Genomic DNA, 22,979 nt, shown 5'->3' on the forward strand with positions numbered 1-22,979 from the left:
TGCCTTTGGAATCTTACCCTTAAAAGGGAGAGTTTAGACTCTGGATCTCTAAGGTCTCTCTGGCTCTGATTCCATAAAAATATCTTTACCAGTGAGAAATGTCTGTTTAACACAAGGAAGCTTATAGGTATTGAATGAAATTTCCCTTTTAATGAACAAGATTTCTGGAAATAAAATGAATGCACTTGGTGGAGGGATGAATTTCAAGAAAAATTTTTCAAAATATGAAATATGCCACTAGGAGTCACTGTTGACATACAGTTTCATTCCAGTGTACCTTCAGTATGTATATTTCCTCTTGAGGGAAACATTTTTAAAATCAAAAGATATAAGAAAAATTAGGGGTTACAGTGTTTTGTATGGCAATACAAGTTCTGAAAGGAATATTAAAGGGGGATCCATCTTACACAGTAGTAGGTTGAATAAAGGTATCTGTTACCTATGAATGAAAGTATTAAATATTGAACCTGATTTGAGAATGAAAAATGGTAGATAGCAATTGGTAAAAAAAAAAGTGACTTTCATTCTTTTCTTATTTCACCTCAGCCATATGCAACCTCTGAGAGTCGTGCTGCTTTGAAAAGAAATTCTGGAAATTTCTTTTCCCTTTATATACTGCTGCCTTGTCCTTTAAAACTCTAGCATGCTTGTGTCTTTTTAAGTAGAAACTGAGGTTATACAAGACTTAGCAAATTATAGAACAGAAATAAGATTCAAATACATCCAAGATAAGTCTCATTGCTCCTTTTATTTTAATAGCTGAAGAGATTAGAATTTCCAAACAGCTATACCAATCCATGAATGTTTAGAAAGAAACATGAGCTCTTTCCTAATACATTGAGTAGCCGTTTAGTCTAATGCTCTTACATCTTCAGGCTTGAGCTTTCAGAGTAGATACTACCAGGTAAAAATATAGTTCTCAATCTAGGAACCCCAGATAGAGTTTGGAGAATCTCTTTTTCTTTATTATATATTTTTTAAAGCTACCAAAGTAACACAAGACCATTGCTCCCCAGCCTTACTGAAGGGAGGTGTTAAGGTGAATCCAGCCTAGAAAAAGATGGAGAGAGCCTGGGTACCCATACCCTTCTTAGCCTTTCCATTGGTCTGAATGCTTCTTAGTGGTAGAAGTGGATCAGAAAAGTGAGGGAACAACTCTGGAACTCTGAGCTTTGAATATTTACTGATCAGGTCCCATAGGACTGATTTTCTAAGAAAAAACTTAAAGGAATAGCAAAGTCCCCATAGCTGGTGTCCCATAGCAGTGTTTTTCAATCTGTGGGTCAAAACTCATTAATGGGTCATAAAATCAATTTGAGGGGTCTTAACCAGCATAGTATTTTATTAATGAAATAGGACAGAAAGGAGTGGAATAAAAAATACCAGAATGGATCACATTTTATTTCAATGGTTGTACATGTACTTTACTGGGTCATTATATCAATATAAATTGTGTTTCTTATGAAGGGTCATCTTCAGAAGAGCTTGGAGGTCACTTTCCTATAGCACTTTGTCTGTCCCTGTCTGGTTGCTGAGCCATTTATGACAGCTCACATCTCCTCCTCCTTACTAGCCTGCAAACTTCTTGAAGTGGGACTAATGTCCAAATTACTTTTCCTTGGCCACAGTGATTTCCTTAATACCGTACACGGTGGGTGCTTAGTAAACCTGTTTAATATTTGCTTCTTATTTATTTTGCTTTCAAGTTATAAATATATTCTTTTCAAGTACTATTTGTAATTGTTTTGTTACACGTAGGCTGGGGTTCATATAAGCATTGCCTTTTAACCATCTTTTCCTTATTTTTGGAACTGTGGCCCAAACATAGAGGAACTGAGGCCCAAACATAGACTTCCAAGCATAGAGGAGGTCACTGAAAATGGGTTCCGCGGAGGCTGTTATGCAGATCTGAACTTCTGTTTTTCAAAGAGCTCTCTCAGCTGCTGCTCGGTCGTGGCTTCTTTCTGCTGCATAAGCTCGGCTGTTCCTTTGGTCACTCCCCAGGCATCCGGCTTTGACATAGAAGGGTTGTAGGGCCTGCCTGAGGCTATCCGAAGATTCTCCCAGTATTCCTTCCTGGCCCTGGGGGAACAAAACACACAGCAGGAGACTTCTCCCTGAGCTTCCCTCTCTAGGTCGCAGAGCTAAGACACCCTTGTAGAGCTGTCTTTGGGCTCTTGAGAGTGTGTCCATTGAAACACATTTATCTTTTTCTTTCAGAATCTGTAGGTCTAAAGTTACTTTGAATTTCTTCTTTTTACATACACATAGGTTCAAAAGCTAAGAGTTTAGAATAGGGACATTTTCTATCCAAATTACCCTACCTCTCCATCCTCACTTTCTGGCATTCTACTTCCTGAGCCAGCTGAGCCCACATTTGCTGCCCTCCCCAAAGCCAGTGTTGCTTCTGCACCTCTCACCCTGAGGATCCCACCCCAGCCTCCTTTCTATTTCCCTTGTCTCCTAGTTCAGGCCTCGCCATGTTTGGTATCTTTCAGCAGAGATTTCCTCGCAGGTTTCCCTGTCTCAAGGCTACTAAAACTTGCAAATCTAACTTTGTCTCGGACCACTTGAGACCCTCCAGGCTCCTCACTGCCTTGGGATGAGGTCATCTCAACCTCGTGAGCATGAACAAAGGCCACCTCCTGCTCCTGACCTGTGTCTTTACCAAATTCTGAATCCAATATTCTCAAACTTCTAGTTTCTCAGCACCTTGTTCTCTTGCCACCTCTCAGTGCTTCCCTCTAGGCTGTTCTCCTGTCTGGCAACCTAATTCGTCCTTCAAAATTCAGCTCTGGTGTTAGCTCTGTAAGAAATTCTTCACCAACCTTCCCACCTTTCCCCCTGTGGGCCATTAGTACAGACTCCACAGCACCCGTGCACATCTTCATCCTTAACTTACCATACCAGTTTGAACTTAGCTGTTTATTTCTCTGCCTACTAGACTGTTACCTCCTTGGGGACAGGCCTGCACCTTGTCCAACGTGCTCCCTCAGCAACCACAACGGTGCCTGACATAGTTGTGCTCAACTAATGTTCACTGAACAGAGGGAAACTGCTCCCTCTGCTTGGGGTGCATCCTCCACCCCCTTCTTTATCCCGTGGAAGCCTACTCAGCTCTTCAAAATCCAGCCCCAACGTCCCTTCTTCTAAATTATCTATTAGGTAGAGATAGTTATTCTCTTCTCTTCATTGTTACTTTTTTATCCATGCCTCTACTCAAGCAGTTAACTATATCACCTTTCTTCTCCATTTTCCCCAGTAGACCGCGAGATTCTCTTAGCCAGGGACCACAGCCTTTCATTTCTATATTCCTAGTGCCCTGCACATAGCCTGATGTGAAACTCTGTTTATTGTTCCTGTTCCCCACTGGAATGTAAACTCTGTGGGTAAAGACATGTTTTATCTCATTCACCACTGTCTTCCCAGCTCTAAGGTTCGTGCTTGGCACAGAACGGGCAATTAATACTTGCTGTACTTAAATCCTAACAACTGATTCACTGTTAGTGTCCACCACATGGATGTGCTTTCCTAGAGTGTGAAGTCACATTTTGTTGCAACTTACATGATTTATATTCTATATTCTTAAAGCTTTCCCCAAAAATCACTCCATAAAGCTACGTTATAAACACCTCTATGAGAGAATTTAAAGAGGATAACTGATTCTTTACCATTACACAGCAAATAGGCTGCAGTTTGGGTAATGACCTCATTTGGCCATATTCATAATCTAAATGAGTTTGGTTTGGCAAATACAGTTTAAGGTTCTTACCTTGCTCTAATCCAGGGTTTGGTGTGCATGTCCAAACCACTTCCCCAGCTGCCATGTTTTTCTGAAGCTGGTGGCAAAAATCCCCTTTCTGGGGCCAGCTCCTCTGCAATCGCCCTGATGTGGTAGGGCTCAAATCCACAGCACCCACCTATGTACCTGACCCCCAGGTTGTAGGCCTCTCTGGCGTATTTTTGAATATCCCATCTGGTTGCAACTCTGGGCTCCAGTCCTGTAATAAATGACACTCTGCTTAAATTAAAAATATATATTCAAAACAAACAGCTATAATAAATGTGTAATTTTCAATAAATGAGTTAGATAAGTTGTCAATATTTAGTTCCTAACTCTTAAAAACTATTAGCTATTTTGCATTGACATATCCCATTTTAAATACTGTGACAGCCGGACCTCAAGATGATTCCCAATGATCTCTGCCCTCTGATGTTCTCACCCTTGTGTGGACCCTCCTGTATTATGTCAGGTTGGTCTGTGAGACCAATAGAATATGGCAGAAGGGATGGTTTGTGACTTCTGAGGCTAGGTCATAAGAGACATTATGTTTTCTGCCTTGTTCTCTCCTGGAACGTTCAGCCCAGTTGCCGTGTTGTGAGAACACTCAGATACCACAGTGGAAAGCCCATGAGCTAAGGAGCTGAGGCCTCCAGTCCACAGACAGAAAAAAACTGACCCTGACTCCCAACAGCCAACTGAGAGAGCCTGCAAGTAGATCCCCCAGCTCCCATCAGGCCTTCAGATGACTATAACCCTTGCTAGAGTCTGGACTGCAACGTATTAAGAGACTCTGAGCTAAGCTGCTCCCAAATTCATGACCCGCAGCAACTTGAGATATAATAAATATTTGTTGTTTAAAGCCACTAAATTTTGCAATAATTTGTTCTACAGCAATAAATACCACACATGCCTTGCCGTTCTTCTTCTATGGTTCTTCTAGACTGATTATTTTCCAGGGTCCCTCTAGAATATGGGGTAAGGACCTTAGAATGAAATAGGAGGCTGGCCAGGGTCTGGCCCCGCTCACCCGTGGCTTGATTCTCCAGGTAGACTCACCCACACATGCTTTATCCCTCTTCCCAGACTGCAAGTATTACCCCCTTCATCTGCTCGGTCTCTTCATTCAAATCTGTTACACAGTAACCCAATGATGGTAACTTCCCTCTGCCCCGCAAACTCAGATATTGCTAGAATATCTAAGCAACATTCAGAATAGGAGAAAAGTATCCCGGCGATAATCTGGTCTAAACGACTTATTTTTTTCTGATGAGAAAATTAAGATCTGGGAGAACTAAGAAATTTTGCTAAGGTTCTGCAACAGAGCTGGAACCAGAGACAGAATCTTTGCTGATCCTACCCAGGAGGGCGTCCTTTCTGCCAACTTCAGGTCTGGCGAATTGGTTGTCTGCCTAGGTGTTGGCTCATCTTTGATTTTACATTTAAGTTCAGAGGTCTTTTTTGCTTGCCGGTCCTGCCTTTTCCTAATGTCTAATTTAAAAGTTTTGGGTTGCAAGGAGAGAAGCTGGGGGCAAGATATGAGGGGATATGCAGCCATTACTTTACATGATAAAGCTCTATGGCTAGAGATTTCTTTGGAATTTGTCAAACATAAAGACCCTGAGATGATTTATAAAACGTCTGTCTTACCGAAGGGGAATTCTGGCAGGTCGATAAATCCCTGTTTGCCGCAGTCGGGAGTGTGGTAAGCCAAGGGCTGACTCATCAGGTGGGCTTTCAGTCCCGCGGCCTCCAGGCCTTCTTTCATGAGCTTCACTGTTTGTAAGCTAGTTGTGAGGTCAAAATGGCAGTTCACGCCAACGATGGAAGCTCCTGCAAGTGGGAAGAACATTTGAGCGTTAGGGATTCACCAGCTACCAATGGGCCCGACTCTCTTCTCACTCAGGGAGCCTTTATTTGGAATGATGAATTGGAAGTATGGCACTGGGTCCCTGCAAACTTATCTCACCCTTGGGCAAGAATGATTAGTAACAGGCAGCAAGCCCTTTCTGCGAACAGTGCTTTGAAGAGTCAGCTATATTTGAAGTGTCGTTTATGCATACTTGGCTGTCCATCATTTTTTGAAAAATATAATCATTATTAGAGGTTTTTTTAACTTCAAATTTTAGTAGTCATGTAAAAAAATCATCATTGGACTGTTCTTTAACTTCAAATTTTAGTAGCCATTTTTTCAATCTTTGACATTATATTTGCAAAGCATGATCATTTTTCACGACTCCCAGCTGCCCCATGGCACCTGAGGTTGTGACTCATCTGAGGAATAAATCAATGTTTCCTTTTATCAGGCCAATTTAACAATATTATTAAGTTTCTTGGGCATAACAGCAGAGTGTAATTTAGGAAACGGTTTTTCCGAAACTTTCGTACAAGTGAAATCATATAATATGTGTCCTTTCCTGAATGGCTTATTTCACTTAGTACAATGTTTTCAAGGCTCATCCCTGTTGAAGCATGTGTCAGAATTTCATTCCTTTTTATGGCTGAATGATATTCCATTGCATGTACGTACCACATTTTGCTTATCCATTCATTAGTTGGACACTTGGGTTGTCCGACAAAAAGGACTTTTTTGATGAACTCATGGCCTAGGATTTTGTAGTTGGGATATAGAGATGCCAAGAACAAGGAAAGGGAAGATTCATTCTGGCCACAATGAGAGCGGCACCAACATCCAGATTCCAGGAGCAGCAGAGCTGACGCTACACGCTGTGACCTCCAGTGTTCAGTGGCAGGCGTCTTAGCGGTCCTCACTGGCCTGGGCCTGCATTTCGCTCTTCATTTTTGTTCCAATCTGGCCTCACTCCCCGTCATTCCTCTGAATCAGTTTTTGTTAAGGACACCGATGACCTCAATCTTGCCAAGTCTAGTAGTCACTTCTCTCTTCTCATCTTACTCAACGTCTCGGCAGCATTCAACCTCGTGGCACTCTCTCCTTCATCGATACTCCCCTTCTCTTGGCTTCTGAGAACTTCCCCCACTCTCTGAGTGTTGCCTCTACCTCCCTGGCTGCTTTTTTTTGAGTGTTATGTGCTGACCCCTCCTCAAGGCTAAACCTTTCAGTCCTGTAGTGTCCCAGGATCCCACTGAGCCATCTTCTCTTCTGCATCTACGCTTCCTTTTCAGCCCCAGGCTCTCAATACCATCTATATCCAGACCTCTCCCAAGCTTCTCTCTCTAACCCTGACCTTTCCACTGGGTTCCAGACTGGTATATTCAACAGCTTACTGAACAGGGTCACTTGGGTCTTGACTACCTTTTTCTTCTTTTCTCTTTCTTTCTTTCTTTCCCTTTCTTTTCCTCCCTCCCTCCCTCCCTTCCCCCCTCCCTTCCTTCCTCCCTCCCTTCCTTCCTTCCTTCCTTCCTTCCTTCCTTCCTTCCGTCCATCCGTCCGTCCTTCCTGGTGTCCTGGAGCCACAGTTTCTCTTTCCTTCCTAGATATCATTACATTAATGAAGTCATCACATCTTGGCTATTTATTGATGTCTATTAGGTATAAAGGTCCTTGTAAGGGGTTTTAGAGAAATATAAATAAAGGACACCAAAGATTTTATAATTTACCACAGGGCTTCCCAAGGTTTGCTCTGTGAAAACAAGGTTCTATGACCAATTAAATTGGGCAGTAGTTATTTACTGTAGTCCCTTCTTGGAGACTGCCAGTACACACGAACACGTCAAAGCCTCTGAGAAGTTCTGCAGCCAAGAGGCTGCTTAACGTGGCTTAACACAGCGTCTTCTATCTGTGTGTAACTGCAGAACCCTATTAACAGTCTCACAGATTAGGAAATGTCATCTGAGGACACGCTAAATGTGCGACACAGCTGCTGAGAGGAGGACGTGATTACTTGGGGTAGGGATGACTATGTCAGGGCACATGGAAGTTGAACTAACATTGGAAGATGGACTAGATTTGTGAGACGGATATTGACTAAGGATCTATCATGTGCTGGGTGCTGTGCTGGGCACACGGTACTCAGTGCTGAGCCAAGCAGACATAGTCTCTGCCCTCTGGGATTTTACAATCAAGTGAGAGAGCCAGACATTCAAGACATAAACTAATGAGACAACTGGGGAGTTCTGTGAAGGATAGAAACAGGGTACAGTGAGGTCAAGCACTGTGGCCCCTCACTCTGAACAGACCGGCAGGGGAAGGAGTAGATGCAGGCAAAGAATCCCTGCCAATTAACAGCTGGGATGATGAGGGCCTCCTCTGATCTTTTTGAAACATATTAATTTGGTTTCTCCCCCCATTTCTAATATGTAGAATAAAAACTTAGGATTCTACAATGTCATTCCTAAACCTAAATAATTATTATTAGTGACAAGTATGAAGTGACTTTCATGAAATACTAAGAGTTGGGTAAAGATGAGAAATTAAACAATTAGCTAATCAAAATCTCTGTTCCACAGAGTGAGTCAGACTCTTCCACGGACACTGTCAGGTTGAAAAGGAGGCAGCTTTGAAAAAAGTCTGTGAATTTTCCCTAATTGAAATGAGACCCAATATTAGGAATGGAAATGATATGAAAAGGTAAATTAGGTGCTCCATGTCTCACATCAAAGGATTTGAAAATTTATTATACCAGTTACAAAAAGTAAAACATACCAGTCATTTATGAGAATGGAAAAACTTTGGCAAAGAGGGCAACTGACTTAAAAGTTATTAATGTCTAAAGACCTCAACTTTAGATAATTTAAAATAAAACATAATTTTTCCTAATGTTCCTTTTGATTTACTAAAATTCTTCTCATTTCCAGGTGTTAAACCTTCAGCGTAGGTCTAATTGCCCATTTCAAAAGGCTGGTATGTCTATGTATGTATTTTTTTTTTAACATTTTTTTCTCTTTGGGACTCAATAATGATATTATAGATATTCCTAAGAAAGTAAATTAATGGCTTTCCTGTAACAAAAGTAGTATATAGTGATTCATAGATGGACCTGCATTTGTATGTCATTTAAAAGACACACTAGGGGCTTCCCTGGTGGCGCAGTGGTTGAGGATCTGCCTGCCAATGCAGGGGACACAGGTTCGAGCCCTGGCCCGGGAAGATCCCACATGCCGCGGAGCAACTACTGAGCCTGCGTGTCTGGAGCCTGTGCTCCGCAACAAGATAGGCCGCGATAGTGAGAGGCCCGCGCACCGCGATGAAGAGTGGCCCCTGCTCGCCGCAACTAGAGAAAGCCCTTGCACAGAAATGAAGACCCAACACAGACAAAAATAAATATAAAAATAAATAAATAAATTTAAAAAATAGACACACTAATTGCAAACTGGTCAGAACACATCATCACCTGCTTTCACCAGGCGCACTGCACATTCGCCAGGGGCCACACCGTGTAAATCTCCCTCTGGGCCGATGCACATGGTCGCTGCCACTGGTTTTCCAGATGCTTTCAAGGCTTCAACTGCCCATACAGCCTCTTCAACGTGTTCAAAATACTGAAATAAAGTCAAGATACTTTTAATCTTGTTTCTTCCCAAATAATTTGAAAACTTATCCTACTGTGTATTAACTTAATTATCCTCAGATGGGTGTTTTTCAAACTCTGAGTTGTGACCCATTAACATTTTTAAAACAGAATAGAAAGGTGATTTCAGTGACTTACAGCCCACAGGTTTGAAGAACACTATGTTACATTAACTGAATCACATTTAGTTGAAGCCCTAAATTGGAAAAACATTTCAAAACTAAATATTACAGCTACTAGTCATGACTGGTGCCTAACCCCACATGGTCCTCATGAGAGTAAAAGGCAGAGAAAATGTCCTAAGTGTACTCGTCTCATCTTAGATCGTATATGTTTACCTCTGCGATCAAAAAGTCCACGTTCTTCTTCATGAAGACCTCTAACTGTTGCTGGAAGACTTTTTTGACTTCAGTTTCCCTCTTGCAGCTAAGGTACGAAGGTGTCTGGCTTACGCCTCCTGCCACCAAGGCGTCTCCCTCATCAGCTACTTGCCGGGCAATATCACAAGCAGCTTCATTGACTTTCTGCCCCTAAAATGGATGAATTTATGATACATCTACATTTTCATGTGAAATTGAAGCAAAATTGTTATTCAACGTCCAAATCTCAGTTGTATGTTATAATAGTGATTTTATTCCAGAAAACGACAGTGATGGAATAGTTCAATGCTTTATGGAGTTGAGCAACTTGCAGTAACAACATTGCCAGTAACAGTGATTAAAAAACAAATCCAATGATGGTATTTAGGATATTATATTATACCAAAGATCTGTGAGAGGATAAAAGTCTTTACATAAAAGGATCTGGTATCTTCCAATGCCTAAGCTGCTCTTAGAAGAATACCTAGCAAATAGTGGTGATGATGACAATGATTTGCTTTTATGATTAATAAGAATAAAATTCAATTTAAATTACTACAGAATTCATGACTTTTTGTCATTATATATATTTTCAACAGATACATGTATCACAAGTCAGGTCTTTTCTAATTTTTTAGACAATATAAATTGATGTTTGTCCTCAAAAAACCCCAGTGCTATAGATCACACAGACTCATGTAATTTTAGAATTCCTTTTTCATTTTAGACATGAAGAAATTGCTGATTTGATGGGATAAGTAAATGGTTTGCCCAACATCACGCAGTTGATTGTAGCTGAGCCTGGAAGATTCTAGGTTCACTGACTCCTGGCACATATGACCTTTCTCCTATACTGTGTCACATTAACAAATTGTAAAAATGTAAGAGTTTCGGACTTCCCTGGTGGCTCAATGGTTAAGAATCCGCTTGCCAATGCAGGGGACACGGGTTCGAGCCCTGGTCCGGGAAGATCCCACATGCCGCGGAGCAACTAAGCCCACGACCCACAACTACTGAGCTTGCGTGTCACAACTACTGAAGTCCGCACATCTAGAGCCCGTGCTCCTCAACAAAGAGAAGCCACCGCAATGAGAAGCCCGCGCACTGCAACAAAGAGTAGCCCATGCTCGCCGCCACTAGAGAAAGCCCGTGGGCAGCAACGAAGACCCAACGCAGCCAAAAATAAAATCAATCAATCAATAAATAAAATCAATTTTTAAAGAAGATGTAAGAGTTTGTAAGGATACTCCTTCAGCAACTTAGTCAAGAGACTGAGAGAATCATTAATAGTTAAATACTTCTTCGATCTGCTTCATTAAATGCCTTTCTGTTAATTTGAGGGACGCTAGCTAAAACCTAAGAATATTATTTACACATATCTCGTTTCTGTATTGTTTAAAACAAAACAGAACTCTAAAGAGACTCAACACTTTTCTCTGAGAGCTTTGGTAATGACACGCGTGTCTACCGTGTCCTTCTAAGAGCGCCATGTGTGGTGTTACTCACGGATATTTTCTCTGCAACATAGTTTCCCCTGTTCTCCAGCTTGTCTTCACTGGCGTAGAAGGTGAAGGTCTGCATGACATTCGATCCAGCTCTGAGGAATTCTCGATGAAGCTGGCGAACTGGGAGATTGAATGAGGGAAAGGTATTCATTGTTAACAGTTTATTAGTCTGTGATGCTTTCAAAAGGCTCTCAGATAAACAACTATGAAAATAGCTGCTTAAATTCCTGGTTGCCTGGCATTTGCTCATCCTGGGGGCAAATGAGGGGTGGATCTGGAGTCTCTTGCCAGGAGAAAGAGATTATCTCTGCCATGGATGTGGGGTGAAGGGAAGAGGGAGGTCCCACAGAGGAAGAATCATCTCAGTGCTTTTGCCAGGCAGAGAAGATGGGGAAAGACATTCCCTAGAGAGGGAACAGCCCGAGCAAAGACAAGGAGGCAAGAAAAGTCTTGACATTTGGGGGAGTGACAAGCAGTCTGAGTGGCCGGAGTTGAGGATATGCTGGAGAAGTGGTGGGAGATGCACTTGGAAAAGTGGGCTGTCAGAGTGTAAAACAGCCTAGCACATTCTCCCAAGGAGTCTAGGTGCCAGACCACAGGTATCAGTGTTTTTGTTTTGTTTTTTTAATTTATTTTATTTATGTATTTTTGGCTGCATTGGGTCTTTGTTGCTGCGCACGGGCTTTCTCTACTTGCGGCGAACAGGGGCTACTCTTCGCTGTGGTGCACGGGCTTCTCACTGCAGTGGCTTCTCTTGTTGCAGAGCATGGGCTCTAGGCACGCAGGCTTCAGTAGTTGTGGCATGTGGGCTCAGTAGTTATGGCTCACAGGCTCTAGAGCACAGGCTCAGTAGTTGTGGTGCACGGGCTTAGTTGCTCCACGGCATGTGGGATCCTCCTGGATCGGGAATCAAACCCTTGTCCCCTGCATTGGCAGGCGGATTCTCAACCACTGCACCACCAGGGAAGCCCAACTCAGTGTTTCTGAAAGATAATTCTGGTAGTAGAGTGGAATAAGTGTCGGAGAAATGTTCGCAATCTAGGTTCATGGGTGAATACCACGTGGCGAAGCTTTCATTGGCTGGAGGAAATATGGTGGGAGGTTTCTTTTTTTTTTTCCCCCATATAATCAAATGTATGCAATTTAAAGAGTTATCCTTTGCTCTAAAATAGTGGTCCTAAACCTTGGTTGCCCGTTAGATATCCTGCAAGCTTTTCAAAATTTATGAAGGTTAGTGTCAAATCCACATATATTCTAATTTAATTGGTTTGGGGTAAGGCACAAGCAATTTTTTTTGAAGTTTTCCCAGCTGATTCTTATTTTCAGTTTTGTTGAGAATTACCATTCTAAGAGAGCAGGAGGATGTTTCTTCTATAAAATGATATTGAGACTTAGATGGTGTTTTGTTTTTGTCAGGAGAAATGACTGGACAGAGTAAGAAACCAACAGTCGTATATCGAACCCTAAAATTTATTTTGAAATTTCAGAGACCTATAAAGGCTGCTGGTCTGGGAACAACTACATTAGACACTAGGAAATTATTAGGACACTGGTGTTTTTAGCCCTTCAGAGGCTAAGACTGGAGATTAGTTTGGCATCTTTGCAACCCAGATGCCTAGTAGAGTGCCAAGAACATAGGAAGCTCAGTTTTTGTTTATAAATGGACAAAAAGGTGAGGCCAAAAACGCTTTTGAATTTCAGAGAATGGATTTCTAAGCCTGAAGCCAAATCTCTGCTTTTAAAATCATGGAACCTTTCGTTCTCAGTGGGAACTTAAAAGCATGCCTAAATTAGGGGGTTTCGAAGTTGTTTTAATTAGCAGCAGAATCAACTGAAAAACCTTATATACAGTCAATCAGATAAACACAGAGTGCTGAGGTTGGAGCAAGGGAGAAGGGACTACAGACTTGGTATCTGGGACAGAATGGTTTATGAATAAGAAGTCCACCCAGCTGGCCCTTTGATGGATTTCCAGAGGCTGTAAAAAAAAAAAAAAAAAAAACAAGCAAAAACCCTGGAATGATGTGCAAATCGTTTACATGTATGTACATTGTATAGTGCTCATAGGGTCTGTAATCTTTTATCAGATTTTTTCAGAGGGCAGTGAGTCAGAAAGGTGAAGACAACCTTTTCACTCTTAATAGATTTGATTTGATTTGATTATTCCATCATGCTTCTTAAAAATGCCATGCTTTTCAAAGTGTGACCCTACTAGACTCACTTGGGGACAATTAAAAATTCAGAGTCCACAAACCCCTCCAGACCCAGGGAAACTGATTCAAAGCTGATTCCACTGAGTGCAAGTCCACAACTTTTGGCATAAATTTTAGGAGGAGAGTTAGTCTGGTAATTTCTGAATATCCTTTCAATTTCTATTTTCTGTTTCCTCTCATCATAAAATGATGAGTTTTCATCCTCTAACCAACAATAGGGTATGACCAGTTCACATGACAATGATACAACTTATGCTAATTAATTATATGCATTTTATGGCTTTACACTCTTCATATACTAGTTTTATTTTAGCATCACAGAAGCTAAATATTACCAACTTATGTGTGTGTGTATATGTATAAAACATATGACCCAGACATATATGTACAGAATATAGATATTACCTTGTACACTTACTTGAGAAATGCAAGTCTTTGAAATTCCACAGCAAACTCTAAAAGGTCAAATAAAAATTTGCAGTATTTCTTCAGTGGGACAATAAATTTTCAGTAAAATCATTTGGCAGCAAAATGTCACCTGAACTAATGTGAGGATATTTATAATTGTATCCTATTAGTGTGGGTAGCCATCTATTTTGATGCAAAAAGAGTATTCATGTGTTTGATGGGGCGTAGGGGAGCACTTCAGACCCTAATAAGAGCGTTATGCAATATGTAGCATATGTAATGTATTAACTTTCTAAAATTCCCACAAATTCTGGATTCTAAGACGCATTTGGCCCCAAAAGGGCTTGGATAAGGAATTGCAGACTTGTAGCATAACCTTCCCTTTCTCACTGCTTCCAGCACTAAAAAGTCAAGTCCAGGCACCACTCCTACAAAAGTGTTTTGGGTGCCGTCCAGTCTACAGGGAAACTTTTCAGGGTCTATATGAATTCTAGTTATTACCCAGTCAAAATTAGAAAAGCACCTGCAAAAACAAATTCATTTGCATAAAGTAGCATGACAATGACCACTGCTCTCATTTAGAGCATGAATGTTTTAAACACATTTCACCACCCTCCACCCCAGAAAAGGTTAAATACATCCAAGGTCGTATGAAATGGTTCTTTGAAGATAAGTTACAAGCAGATTTGTCTTTTCTGATGCGTCCTGTAGTCCACTGTGTTTGACAGAGTTTGAACTAGGCACTGGCAGAGTTGAATATAGGGGATTTCAGTCTGTAGCAGAAAGGATTAAATCTGATGACTCAGTATCATGGAGTTTTCATTAATTCTTGGAAAGCAAGGAGCTCGCAGAAGAAAAAGTAGAGCAAATGCTCAATACATGTAAATAAGCTCAAAATATTCAAGACACAAATGGCCAAGAGATCAAATGTGCTGTTTCTGCATTAATAAAATCAAAGAAAACCGGTATCAGAGCAGTTTCTCTTGAGCTCCTCTAATGTGTGACTTTAAAAAAGTAAACGTGACTAACGAAATTTGCAGTTTAAACAACAGTCTTATTTTGTTTCCATGGCAAAGTTTGGGCAAAGGTAGTTTATCGTTAATGTCAGTTTGGCCCAAGAAATATTTCATTCTGAGTTTAACCCAGCAAGCAGACCTTAAGAAACAAACCATAGATATATTAGAAATCCTCACTCTCAGGTCTTAATTATGCCATTGTGTTCCTTACATCCCTTCGACACAATGCTTCTGAAAGTGGGGTTTACCTTGCCATCATTTGGAGACAAGTATTATAAATATGCAGGTTCCTGGACCCATCACAAACCTAATGAAACCAAATCTATAAGTGGGGTCTGGGAATTTATTATTTTTAACAAACTCCGCTGGTGAAACTAAAATTTGAGAACTCTTGTTGGTTTAGCCTCCAAAGCTTACTAATTGCATTTTTTTTTAAGGGTAGAACACAGTATTATTTCTACGTTTATTTGGGAATATAAAAGTTGCGTACATTTGCTGGGTTTCATAGTGTGACTATGGCTCTTCTACTTTGGATACTTTCTAGGGACAGTGTGATTTGAACACACTTCTGTACTTCTCTAGCAGCAATAGATTAATACAACCAAGAATATTACCAAGAGAGGAAGCAACTCACTCAAGTTAATAACAAGAGCGAATAGTTGTAGTGTTTAACATGAGCCAGGCACTCTTTTGAACACTGCACATATCATTTATTTAATCCTCATAACAACTTTATGAGGTAGATGTCAATATTATCTCGGTTTTCTTAGCTAAGTAATTTCCCCAAGGCCGCACAGCCTAGCGGCTGTGTCAGGATCTGAGCCAGTCTGTCTGGATCCAGAGTCTGTACTGGATCTCAAAACTGTACTGTCTCTCAGTTTATGTTCTCGGTTAATTTCCATCCTTCGTCACTGAGTTTATTGGAATACGCTCTTCTTTAACGTAAAAATCATCTGTTTATTATTTTATACAATATTCACAAGAACTCTGGTTTCCTCTGAAAGATTTAAATTCTTTCAAAGTGTTGGTTGCTGACGGCTCCTGGCTGAGACCCTTCCTAAGAAGTGCCCTAGGCCAAAGGGCACGCCTTTGCCCAGGATTAAGCCCTCTCCTGGAGGAGGGGAGCGCTGACAGCTTGTGTGCAGGGCTTGGTCTGTTAGTAGGGGGAAAACACAAAGACCTAGCCGCCTTGCCTCAATCTGGGACAACTCTGAGGGGCCTATGCAATTCCAGCGCTCCCTGAGAGATTGGCTGGGGTCTCTGTTACAACACTTCACAGCTTAGTTCCAGGTCCTCCCTTTGCCCAGTCCTGCTTCCCTCACTCCCTTAGTTCACTCCCAAGAGTAGAACCCCTGAGCACAACTCTCTGCTTCATAATGTGTTTTCTGAGTGGTCTGACCTGCAAGAGTTGAAGCCAGAACTCGTCATGGGAAATAACTCTGAAGGCATCATTTTAGAGTCAGATCTCCTTCTGACTAGCTAGTAATGAGCACCCACACATCACAGGTGATGGAGCTCCCAGCATGCTCTAGGGGTACAACTATTAAAACCTCAACCTGTAGTGAATTAGGATGAGATACCCTTGGAAGGGAATGCACTAGCCGGTACACTATGTCAGATGTTTGAGAGGTCCAGGGGAAGTAGGAACTATAAGGACTCCAGAGCTAGATGGCTAGTGTTGGGTACCACCAAATACTGGAGAAAGACAATGAAAGGCTACAGGTGAGTCATCACCGATTTCAGGCAATGTGTGAGAGTCTGAGGATCTTCTGGGTGGTGTGTAAAGAGACTCAGTTCCTGTTGCTAGAGAACAGAAAAACTGAGGCTCTGGCCCGGGACTAAATTACATAGGGAGCAGAGTTCTCAACTGGGAAAGCATTTTATTGCCAAAAGTTAGGGTCTGATTAGGAAGAAATGGGACCCTCAGATCTGGAATAAAGACATATGGGTGGATTAACCCATTAGCCTTGAAAACCTACATCCCTCAGAAGTCCATGGACCTGCAAAAGTGACCCATTCCTCCCTTTTAAAGATTAAATCTTCGCTATTCCTTAAGGCTGATACGGAGGCCCTAAGAGACAGCATTTATCCCCTTCAGATTGCATCCTACCTCCCCTCCTGTCCATAAAAGATTTGTGGTCAAAAAAAGTAAAGTGAGAATAAGGTTTGTGGGTGCAGGTGCAGGTTAGGTAGGTAGTTGAACAGGGTGGCGCTAGTATACAATGAATTTGACTAGTTGGCAGATACATAAAGGAAGAGGGCTTATCTGCAAGATGATGATTGATGCTGTATCATGCAACTTACAGTGGGTTAAGGAGGGAAGGTGGACTTGTGGGGGAGAATGGCTAAAACACACTAAAATGGTAGAGCCAGAGTCGTGATGAGATTGAAGAACAGGAGCACTAGAGAAAGTGAGCAGAAAAGATAGGAGGGGGTGGTCAGAGAATGTGGTATTTGTCCTTGAGATTTCAGAGGTGGACAGCTATTGGCGATGGTGAGGTCTAGGAGAGGATTGCTAAGGTGGGAATGGAGGAAAAGTTTGCTGGAGATGAGGAGGAGATCAAGGCACTAACAGGAAGAGTGCTGGATGGATCACATGTATGGATGTTGAAGTCAACTAGAGTGTTGAAGAAGGGAGGGGCAGAGAAAGGCAGTGAGCCAGGTTCTAGACTCATCTAGAGTGAGGATCAGCGAACAAGAGGTAGATATAGGGCTTCCCTGGTGGCGCAGTGGTTGAGAGTCCGCCTGCTGATGCAGGGGACACGGATTCGTGCCCCGGTCTGGGAAGATCCCACATGCCACGGAGCGGCTGGGCCCGTGAGCCATGGCCGCTGAGCCTGCGCGTCCGGAGCCTGTGCTCCGCAACGGAAGAGGCCACAGCAGTGAGAGGCCCATGTACCGCAAAAAAAAAAAAAAAAGGTAGATATAGATGACAGCAACGGGCCATTAGTACTTACCCAACAGGCAAACCTGTACTTATGTACCTAGCACAGTGCCCCGCAGGCAATAATAAATATTTGGATACCACGGCATGAATGTATCTGTTTGATGTCATGCTTCTAGACTTGGGTCAACATAGTGGTCTTTTATGAGAGCTTAGAATATAGCTGTGCACCAACCTGCTTCTGGGTGTTCCACAGCAGCTTCTGGGGTCCAAGGTCCTGCTTTCACATAGCCCCTCTTCTCCAGTGCAAAGACAAAACCTCCATCTCCAATCATGACCTCTCCAGAGTTTAACCGTTCTAGGATGCCCTAAAATTACAGAAGAGGAGGAAGAAAAGTTGTTACTTGAATTTTTAAGACAATTTTCTACCTTTAGAACTTTTGCTATCATATTCTTGAGAAGTATGATTTCTTTAGAATTCTCAGAAAATATCTATTTTATACAGAAATTTGTGACTATACTGAGAATCACCAGAATGCTAATATATTGAAAGTTTGTGTATCCATGTGTATGTGACAGGGATGGGGTCTTTCCGAACATATTAAAGAGTATTTGAAGAATATTGTGGGAGGAGGTTATGTTTGAATAAACATCTTCAGAGGGATTAGATGAAAAGGTTTTGTTGTAAAGCCTCATTAGATGAAAAGGTTTTGTTGTAAATAAATACTTAAGCACACCTTCTTAAAATGGTGATTGTTAGTCTTTCTTCTTATTCTGTCAATAAACTAAAGAGAGGATTGTATTTTATAAAGTTGAAGTGGCATACAATGCTATTAAGGCATTTTGAGACTGAAAAGTCAAAAGATATTTGGTGAAGACAGAAGGAAGGAGATACTACCACAAAGAGGGCCAAATCAATTAAAGACTTCTGTCTCTGGTGTTAAAATTCAGTTTCCATAATAGCAGCTGCATTATGCTGTCCAGGAAGTTATGAGTATGCACAGCCCGCTCTCTACAAGTGAGGGAACAGGAAAGAGACAGGTAAATAAAATATTTGTAAACTGATTTCTAATCCAACCTCCATACCTATTCCATTTACAGTACTATGCAATAATTACCCTGGTGTTAATGGAGAAATTTTGAACTTAATATTTTTAAAGGGCTTTGTGACTTAGAAAGTAATTTTCTAGTGTAACCATTTTTTTTTTAATTTCAAAAACTCATAGCCTTTAAAAATAAAAGGTACCCTAATTCAATTTAGGTCACTCTGATTTTACAAATGAAGAATTAAGGTCCAGAGTCTCTGAGTAATTGATACACGGTCTTCAGGTGCAGTGTATATGGCCTCCTGATTCTTTTATCCTTAAATGGTATCTAGATTTGATTTTAAATGGGGGTGGGGAGGGTGGGATAGCCCTGAAAAGGCCGTGTAAAGTAATAACTTGGAATGTACTTACCTGTTGTGTTCCATTTATTACTAATAATGGTTGACAAAACAAATGCTGATATAACAAGGGTTACAAATTCTGTGAGAGACATTCGTAGGCTTTTCTGTCTTAGGTCCTCACCAACTTCTGCCTCTTCCACACCATTTTGAAACTGGTGCTCAGAGAAAAGAAACATCTGACATTTCTACCTTAAAGCAGTGAAATAGGACTATGCTATATATTCTTGAATAGCCCTTCCACATAGAAAAAATGTCAAGTGTACAAGTCCATGAGATAACAGATACAAAAATATAGAATTGATCACGTGTAATTTTGAAATCCAAATACCTGTCATGATTACAATGTGTCTAAATGTCACATTTTAGATTGACACATATACACTAATATGTATAAAACAGATAACTAATAAGAACCTGCTGTATAAAAAAAATAAAATTCCAAAAAAAAGTCACATTTTAAAACTACAACTTTGATCGTTATGACCCAATTAACAAGAAAAATAGATATATTGCTAGTCGGTGCAGTTGTATAAAAACATGAACAACAGTCAAATAAATGAGATATGACTGGCTACTAATTTTCATTTGGGTGACGTAATTCATGATATTTTATTCAATCACCTAGCAACTCTCATTGGACTCTTGTGTGTGTTTTCAAACTTTAGTAGCACAACACTTAAATGCACAGCATAGCTAAGAATCTGATATTTGGTGGCAGAGTGGCTAGTGGTGATTCAATTACCATGCTGTACATTAGTTTATTGAACAATTACATCAGGAAGAACACTCTCTTAGATTCTACTGCATTTTTAAATTACCTGAACTTCAGACTTTCTTGTTCCTAAGCTAAGTGGCTTTTTTTTTTTAATAGAATGTGCTCTGAGAAAATGATCAAGATATTGTTTGTGAAAAAGTGTTGCAAAGCAATATGTGCAATAGCAGAATTTTTGTTTAAAAAGTACATATTTGCCTAGACAATAAACTAGCAGAATATACATCAAAATGCAGTAGACACTGTTCTTAGTGGTTTTCCTAGTTGTTTACAATGAACATGTGTTAGTTTTGTAACGTATGTTTTAATTTTAATCAGAAGTATAGAAGTATTATTGTCCATATTTTAACAGTGACATAGGCATGGAAACAAGGTTACCAAAGAAACTTTTTTTTTCTTCCCATCTTATGTCCATCTGTTGCTAAAATAATCCTTTAAAATGTTTCATTTTGTGAGTTTGAGTCTGGGGTAGTGGATTAGGATTTATGGCAACGTAAATCGGGCCAAACCAAGAAAAAATTTAAATCTCTATGGGAATCGTCCTTTCCAGCCTACATCAGCTATTCCTTTAGTAGATATATGGATTGGCAAAATTCTCCACCTAACTGAACAGGTGACAGCCTATAATCGATTGTCATCTCAGCATCTTAAATCCTGGGACTGCATGGCATTTAAAAAAATTAATTGAATTAATGTTTTTCCTTGTGTGGAGGTCTTTTTAATTTGAGGCGGGGTCAGCCCTTTAGAAACTAGGTACAGCCCATTTCTAAAGGGATGGCTGGCAATGAATTTGGGAGGTGGACCTGCCCCCACAGTCCTTACAGCTGCAGGAGTACAGTTGTCCTGGCCCTGTCTCCTTCGCTGCCATTCCCTGGGCCTCTGTCTGCCAGGCATGGAGTTGGGTGTTTTGACACCCAAGGGGCAAGCATATTCCCTACTCCCTCCGTCCTTCTCTTCCCACTCCTAACCATAGTCCTACTCTCAGTGTATCCATCCATCCATCCATCTCCGGCCCCCGCACCGTTCCCCCCCACCCCCCCCAGTAACTAGACGAAGGCCCACAGTCTGGACTGAAACACTCGTCCCCAGGGAAGGGCGGGCTTGTTACTGGGTTTTTATTTTTAAAACTTATTAACAGTCCTTCCTCAATATCTTACGGCCATTGTGCTTAATTTTTCTGAAACTGTCTTTTCGAGGCCCGCACGGTGCCCTGTTCTGTGATCGCTGAAACCAAACTGCGGGATGAAAACTTACATCATCCAAACAACGCCAGAGACTTAGGGCTGCGGCGGGGCGGGCTGGTGGGTGCAGCGAGAACCCTGCAAGGTAGGGGCCCTGAGACCCTAGGCGCCTGTGAGTGCGCGGGCGGGAAACGGTGGGAGCCCGGGCGCGCGCCTCCCTGCCCTGCAAGCGCGGGGCGTCAAGGGGCGAGCGCGGTGGCACGGGCACAGACCCCAGAGGAGCCCGGGCACGCAGCAGGGCGACCCCGAGTCCCACCGCCGTGGGGGAGGGAAGTCGCACCTGTGGGTCTAGGAGCCGCATCACGGGGGAGTGCTCAAGACGTTGGGAGTCTCAGCGCTTTGGGGGCGCTCTGGAGTTGGGGGTCACATAGTTCTAGAGGGCGCTCTGGTCAGGGGGGCCCGAGTGCGGACTCAGAGGCGCCTTGGGGTCCTGCAGCAGAAGTCCTGGGGGGGCTTCTGGTCACAGTCAGGCTCTAAGGGCTCCTCTGCGCTCCCCGCGGCTGAGATGCGATGCGGGGCTGGTTTGTGGATCGAAACTCAGAGCTTTGGCCAGGATGGACAGCGCCCTTGGGTCCCCTGCAGACTCACCTTTTTGGTCTTTTTGCCCCCGACTGGTGCCATCTTCGTGGTGTCCCGGACGGACGGTACTTAACACGGATGAGGACCGGCGAGGCGAGCGTTTCCCCCTGCGAAGCCCGGAGCTGCACGGCGGCAGCAGCCGGGCTCTTTATACCCGCTGCTCCCGCGGGGTGGGTTTCCCCACCCCCGGTGCGGTCCAACGCGGGCCTCGGGCGGGGAACACGCCCACCAGCCCTTGATCCCAGCCTGTCGCTGCTTGGGAACCTGCGTGCGGAGGAGATGATCGAGATTGTTCTGCCAAAATGGGTGAAACCATCCAGAAGTAAAATAATAATAATAATAATAATTCCACTCGCTCAGGTTTCAGACCTACCTGTGCCCGGCCCTTCTTTTCCCCTCGCGGGTCCCCGACCCTGATTTCTCCCTTGCCTGGGGTCGTGTATCATTACTTCCTTAAGTCGCTAGGTCAGACCCCTAAGAATTCCATCCAATGCCCAAATATTTGTCAAGGGCCGAGGATACAAGATTACCGAACGAGGAGGCTTGCAGTTCTTGGAAGAACTTCAGCCTAAAGTGTGACCTCCTGTGTGATATACACCCAGTGGATACGTATCTGAACAAAATATGACATTTACAGAAGGGTCCGATACTGACCCTGCATTAGTGTGTGTGGGGATGTGTGTGTGTGTGTGTGTGTGTTCAAAGTGAACTTTATCCTTATATCCAAACATGCCTTACAGTTTCTAATAATATCTTTGCAACATTTAACAAGGACAAACACTTAATGTTTATATATGACAGTGGAAATGTACTTTAGAGACTTCAAAATTCAGCATGAAAACTGTGTATAAAAACGAATAGGCATTAGAGAAACTGGAGGAAAATAGAAATGTTAATAGTAGTTATCTGTTGATGGTAGAGTTAGGTCTTGCTTTTATTTTATTCATTATGTTTTACTGTATTTTCCAAACTTTCTTTACAGTGAGAACACATTGACTTAAAATTTTTTTTTAATTTAATATATTTATTTTTTATACAGCAGGTTCTTATTAGTTATCCATTTTATGCATATTAGTGTATATATGTCAATCCCAGTCTCCCAATTCATCACACCACCACCCCCCCAGAACACACTGACTTTAAAATAATGAAAACATTACTTTAGAAAAATGTACAACGTAAGAGTAAATAGCCTAGAGAACAACTAAGAAGTCTGAAGTAGAGTTCAGAAACTTACCCAAATACCTAAAAGCACACAAGGAAATTTTGTATGTAGAACAATAAC

At 42.0% G+C, this 22,979-nt stretch overlaps 1 protein-coding gene across 1 annotated transcript; it reads right to left on the reverse strand.

Moving 5' to 3' along the window:
- Nucleotides 1–1,829: 1,829 nt before the first annotated feature.
- Nucleotides 1,830–21,834, reverse strand: LOC309959706 (betaine--homocysteine S-methyltransferase 1). The gene is made up of 8 exons (XM_082836128.1): nt 21,704–21,834; nt 17,891–18,023; nt 11,136–11,254; nt 9,609–9,800; nt 9,094–9,241; nt 5,432–5,614; nt 3,773–4,001; nt 1,830–2,082 (listed from the first exon to the last, which is right to left on the reverse strand). The coding sequence occupies exons 1-8, from the start codon at nt 21,734–21,736 to the stop codon at nt 1,899–1,901; spliced, it is 1,221 nt and encodes a 406-aa protein (XP_082692254.1). The 5' UTR covers nt 21,737–21,834; the 3' UTR covers nt 1,830–1,898.
- Between the last annotated feature and the right edge of the window lie 1,145 nt (nt 21,835–22,979).

This window comes from Leucopleurus acutus, assembly GCF_964270905.1.
Source record: "Leucopleurus acutus genome assembly, chromosome: 3".
Classification (NCBI taxonomy): Eukaryota; Metazoa; Chordata; class Mammalia; order Artiodactyla; family Delphinidae; genus Leucopleurus; species Leucopleurus acutus.

What these genes read in the sequence shown, in the direction of transcription:
- LOC309959706 (XM_082836128.1), bottom strand. Translation starts at nt 21,736, where the DNA reads ATGGCACCAGTCGGGGGCAAAAAGACCAAAAAG. An exon ending in GGGGCAAAAAGACCAAAAAG is followed by an intron (nt 18,024 to 21,703) that starts GTGAGTCTGCAG and finishes CTGTAATTTTAG; the next exon opens with GGCATCCTAGAACGGTTAAA. An exon ending in TGGACTTTTTGATCGCAGAG is followed by an intron (nt 9,242 to 9,608) that starts GTAAACATATAC and finishes ACTTTATTTCAG; the next exon opens with TATTTTGAACACGTTGAAGA.